The sequence below is a fragment of the Cynocephalus volans genome, chromosome 13 (assembly GCF_027409185.1).
Source record: "Cynocephalus volans isolate mCynVol1 chromosome 13, mCynVol1.pri, whole genome shotgun sequence".
Classification (NCBI taxonomy): Eukaryota; Metazoa; Chordata; class Mammalia; order Dermoptera; family Cynocephalidae; genus Cynocephalus; species Cynocephalus volans.
The window spans coordinates 32,091,448-32,097,447 of NC_084472.1; the positions used below are offsets into that span (position 1 = coordinate 32,091,448).

At 39.4% G+C, this 6,000-nt stretch overlaps 1 protein-coding gene across 1 annotated transcript in view; it reads left to right on the plus strand.

Moving 5' to 3' along the window:
• Positions 1-4,902, plus strand: part of MOCOS (molybdenum cofactor sulfurase) — a 50,711-nt gene extending 45,809 nt beyond the window's left edge. The window contains exons 14-15 of the mRNA XM_063077337.1: positions 2,969-3,073; positions 4,750-4,902. Of these exons, the coding sequence (XP_062933407.1) occupies positions 2,969-3,073; positions 4,750-4,902 (258 nt within the window). The remainder of the gene's footprint in view (positions 1-2,968; positions 3,074-4,749) is intronic.
• Positions 4,903-6,000: the final 1,098 nt, after the last annotated feature.

Below are 6,000 nucleotides of genomic sequence, written 5' to 3' on the forward strand. Positions count from 1 at the left end.
GAGGCAAAGCCACTAAGATGTCCTCTCTCCCTAGGCTTTGGGCTCCTCAAACTTTTGCTGTGTGCTTTAAAGACATGAGAAAGAGGAGAAAAGTTTTAGGCTAAAATCTGTGTTCCTCACATGGTTGACAAAGCCCCAGGAGATCTGACCCTGTCGACCTCTCTGAGCTCAACACCCCTTCCCATCTGCCTTTGCCATGTGGACCTTCTCTCCATCCCCTAAACAAACTGACCTTCTCGCCTCAGTGCCTTTGCTCTTGCTGTCCCATGTGCCTGGCATGTTGCCCCAGGGTCTGGACTCAGATATCAGATGTCACCTCTTTGAAAAGGATGACTCTGACCTGCCACACAGTCACACTCTGCAGGGTGCCTGCTTATTCCTTCAGAGTATACAAGGGTGGGGACCAAGTCTTTGGTGGTGACTTCAGTGATGGCACGATATCACATTGTGAAATGCCGGAGCAGAGAGAGACTCTCATGTGATGTCCTTTTAAAGCCCTCAGAACCACACCCCTGACCTTTCAATGACCACAATAGGATTTCCCATTCTCAACAGTTAACAATGGGAATTAAGCTTCTAATATATGAACTTTGGGGACACAATTCAATCAATCCACAGCAGGGAGGTTGGCTCAATAAATTACGCTATATCCATACAGTACAGTCCTGTGCAGCCATTAGAAAGTATAAGATATAAATGCTCAGTGCTGAAGCAGTTGCAATGAGACTAGCACATCTCTTTTGGAAAGTGATTTTTACTGGGTATCATCAAGTAACAAATACTTTTATATCTGTTGGCCTTATAATCTCATTTTGGGAAATTGATCCCCCAAAAATTCGAAACAGGAAAGAGAGTTATGTGAATTAAAGCCTTTATTGCAAAATTATTGATAACAGCAAAGCATTAGAGACTATTTATACGGCTTCAAAGGAGAAGAGCAAAGTGGACGACCCATGGGAGTACCAGGCTATCCTTGTGAAAACTGTAAAACATGAGGATGAGGTGGCTCTCAGTGTGCTGATGCAGAAGGATGTCCATGATGTACTGGAGAGTAATTGAAAAAGAAAGAAACCCAGGTGCCTCTGAGCTGTCAGCAAGTGTGTTGATGCAGGTGCGTGTATTCAGCCATGTACGGTATGTGTCGCATCTAGGATGATCTGCAGCCACAGTTGCAGCACGTGTCTCTCAGAATGAGGAGGGAGACCACTGCTGAGTGTTCACCCTTTTCATTCTTCAAGCTTCTGTTTTTTTGACTTATTTTTTAATAAACATATATGTTAGTAAACAAATTTTAAAGTTCTGGTTGATAAGAGTATCAGAAAAAAAGCCTAAAAATGACTACGTTTTAAGTAAGTTGTTTTCTTCGCATTGGTGTTTGGAAAGTGTCTGGAAAATGTCCCTCCTGCCAGTTTGGGAAACTGTCTTAAGAGGATTTCACCAAAGGGACAGGATTTTTACTTAAATTATTGTCTGTTGGGTGGCAGCTAGAGACTGTGCCTTGGGCTGGGGGGTAACACCAAGCCCTGGCATCCCTTTTGCAGGAGCTGGGCCCAGGGAACCAGCCATTTTCCAGGCAGATAAGGTGGAGGGCCTGTACACTGAGAGCCTCACTGGCTCCTCGAGGGCACAGCGCTGTGATCTTCCAGAAGCCTCATTCCATCTCAGGGATCCTCATGTGTAATAATGATGGCTTCTACTTTTAAGCATGACTAAGTGCCAGAGTTGGGCTTGGCATCCCAGAAATAGCATCTGGAATCCTCATCAAATCCAGCTAAGCAGCTGGATGAGGAAATGAGGCCCAGAGAGGCCACAGGTCTGCCAAGCATAAGGCCACAGGTCTCCCAGGTCGGCCACAGGTGAGTGCTGGGCAGAGCCCTTTACAGTGCATTCCACTGCTTGCGTGGCCTGGGAATCTTGACCTTGGTACCTCAGGGAGGGTATATTTCCACTGGTTTAATGCCCACCACTCATAATGAGAGTGACTGGAACATGCCAGGGCACACCCAGACTGTGTGATTGTTGCTAATTTCAGTGCACAATCTGTATTTGCCCACGAGTGAGTAGAGGAGAAATTGGTTATAAGAAAATTAAGTACCTTTGCACCTTTTACATATGCAATAAAAGAAGCCTCTAGTCACTGCTGAGCTGCATACTTTCTTTTTTTATGTTTACCTTTATGGGGGACTTTTTTGCTATAAAAGCAATAAAAGCTCATGGAAGTTCAGTATAAAAGCTCTACCATACAGTATGACCCATGTTAAGAATCTGTATACTGTGTTTTATGTATGTGTGTGTGGTGTGTAGGTGTGTGTACATATGGATATATACATACATATATAAAAATACATTTATAATTTTGTTTCCTGTTTATTTTAATTATAAAAATAAATATCTCCCCATTTTATTTAAAGGCCTTTGTAGATGAGTTTCAATACCTGCATGAGGTATATCATATAGATGTAGCATGGTTTGCTTAATCATTCTACTATATGACATTTAAGATGTTACTAAATTTTCCCTATTATAAATAATGTGAGGACAAATCCTTGTACATGACCTAATTCCTTTCTTAGGTTAAATTCCTAGAAGTGAAATTGCAGTCAAAGGACATGGACACATGAAGGTTCTTTCCAATGACTTTCTCACAGTGGCTGGGTCTGTGGCTGTTTCTCTTTTCCCAATTTGTCCTCTCAGTCATGGAGTGGTTTTCTTCCACAGATTACCCAACATTCCCTGAGAACCATCAAAATTCTCAGCCACCCTTTTCTTTCTTTGCAAAGCTCTTTCACAGTACCCTTTCAGCTGACAAACTAAAGTGGATGATTCCCCAGTGAGCATCGTGAAGAGGTGTCACTTTCTGGTTCTTGGTAGTTAGGGTATTGAGCATTTCTGTGTGATTCCTCCCTGTAGCATGTGAGGGTCTGGTCATTTCCATGGCAACGCGGTCTTTTGCCTTCTCTTCTGTCAGGTTTTGGGGCCTTGTCACAGATGCCAGATTATTTGCATCAACCAGGAAACTGGGCAACGAAACCAAGATGTTTTCCAAAAACTTTCTGAGAGTCGCAAGAGAAAGGTAAGCATGATTGTAAAATATGACACCCTGTTTTAAATTCTTGGTACATCATCTACACTAGAACTATATTCATAAGAGTGCTGAGTAATTTTTAGGAGTAGGACATTTGCTGCATATTCCAAGGCTGATGACTACTATTAAGGTTCTGACCTTCTCCATGGCTCAATCTTATTTTTTCCTTTCCATCCAATTTCTCACTTTTTTTATTACATGTATATTTTATATTCTCGAATCTCATTGAAGAGATATGGGATATAAAAGATAAATAAGTAAAGTAATTCTATTATCTTGATCATTTTCCTCACTATGAAGATCTCATGAAGAGTCAAATACCCTACTGTCAACAGAGTAGCTGCATAGAAAGATTCATTAAATTTCATTATACCACAAGCTTGTAAGTTCATCTTCTTGAGGGTTAAAATGGCTAAATGTTGTTGTTGTGGATTCCACATTATAAAAGCTGAACTTCTGACATGTGGATTCTTTAGAAAGATTTATTTTCAGCTTGCACTTTCTGTCGGGACTTTTTGTTTGCAAAGAATTCCAGGAAACCAAGTCATCAGTCAGACTGCATAGAATAATTCTTGACAATTAACAGAAATATTGCAAACATTTAATCTGTTTCCAATAATAAGTTGGCAGGTTAATTAATGGTAAAATGTTCTGCACTGTTTCCTGTGTTTCTTCAAAACCAGGGTTTTGTTTCATAGTATTTGATTTATACAAATCTCCTTGAAGATATGAGATAGATATGGTCTGCAGAGGTGTTGCATTTGAGTGTCATACCAACATGTCTGCCCAGTCCATAAGGCCATGTCAACTGAGAGTGTGGGGACCTTGTGCCTGCCCCATGCAGGTTGCCAGGAGAAGGGATGGGTGGGCATAAACACTGTGGTGCGTGGTGCATGGAAGTGGTGTTTCTCAGCCTTACCATAATTCTCATGTGCACAAATCTTTTATTTTTAAATTTTGGAATAATCTTAGATTTACAGAAAAGTTACGAAGAAAGTACAGAGAGTTACCGTGCACCCTTCATCCTCATGTGCACAAATCTTAACGAATGAACTTGGCTCTGCCCCTAGCCTGTGGCCTGGAATGTGAGGGTGTCCAACAGATGTTATCACAAGAACTGACAGATCTGAGAGCATGTCAGGTCCTCCAGAGGGTTATTAGTGGATCACTGACGGCAAACTCATATTTTATGTAATTCTTCATTTGGACTTGCATCTTTATTCTGGAGAATTTGGAGAACTGAACTTACATCACTCATTCTCAAGGAAAAGGCAGAATTTTGCTGTTATCTTCCCTAAATGGCTTTTATGTCAGGAAACAGAGGAAATCAGCCAGGCAGTGGCCAGAGGCCGAGAGCAGGAAGAAGGTCCTCCTGCAGGAAGCTCAGGGTACACGGGAAAGAGATAAAATGAACACTCCCAGCAAGAAAGAGGTGTGGGGGGACTGTCTGGAAAGAACACCTTAGAATGAGCATCTCTGGGGTCTGAAATTAGGATTCTCCTCATTTCCCCCTGCATTCTATTGTGTTACAGATAAGACATATCAAGTCCCAGTACGTCTTTTAAAATCTGACTTTATTTTAGTTGAACATTGTTATTTATAAAGTGATTTTAACTGCTAAAATAATCTAGCTTTTATTGTTGCTGCTGTTGTTTTGTTCACAGGTAAACTTTGGCGTGTACCTGACACATGTGTCTCTGGATTTATCTTCTCCATGTTTCCTGTCTGTAGGATCTCAGGTGCTCCCTGTGTTGAAAGAGAATGTGGAATGCTACAATGTACCTGCTTCTGAGAAACACCAGGATGTTATTTCCTAAAACTTTTTTCCAGCATACATTAAAGTTTCTCTTTTACAATTATCTTTACTATTGTTAAGCTCTTCAACTTGGTTCACTGGAACTTGGTCTTTGGTATACGGAGAGTTCTTTTGCTTTGGGAGTAGAGACTGCTCTGGCCGGCATCCTGCTTCCTCTGACTTCTCACTACACGTTGGACCAGATGTACTAAGGAGAGACACAGAAAGAAAAAAATCATAGAAAAAGCCACAATAAATAAAGATCACAGAATTATTGGTAGATATAAATTTAAGAATATCAGTAATATCAATAAGTGTAAATCACTTTTGCGGGGGATAAAGCAAAATGGTAAAATTGATTATTTAAAAATCCATATGCTGTAGAAAGGAGACAAGCCAAGGAAACAAAAAGATGAAAGTAAATGGAAAAAGATATGCCCGACAAATACTAACCAAAAGGGAGCTGGTATAGCTATATTAGTACAAATAAAATAGACTTTAAGGCAAAACTCATGTTGAGGGATAAAGAAAGACTTTATATAATGATAAAAGGTTAAATTCTCCAGGAACATTTAACAACTTAAACCAATATGAACATAATTCTAGACCCTTAAAGCTTATGAAACAATGAAACAAAACTTGATAGAATTGTAAGGAGAAATTGATAAGCCCACAATTATACTGGAAATTTCTCTCAGTAATTAATGAATAAAGCAGGGAAAATTTAGTAAGGCCATAATAGGTTCGAACACACAGATGATAAAGGAATCTCTATCTGGTGACTATACATAGAATCCTTAACCAAACGATTAGCAAATACATATTTTCACAGGGAATATTTATGGAAAGTGACCATGTATTATCTAGACCATAGACCAAATTTCAAAGAATAGGTATCAGACAGACTATGTTCTCTGAGTACAATAAAATCAAATTATAAGTTAAAAATAACTAAGATATACATAATTTAAAAATACACTTCTGAATAGCTCATGGATCTTGAAAAATAATAATAGAAATACACTTCTGAATAGCTCATGTATCAAGAAAAATAATAATAGAAATAGAAAACATTTAGAACATAACCATAATAAAATACACAAAAATTTGCAGAATTCGG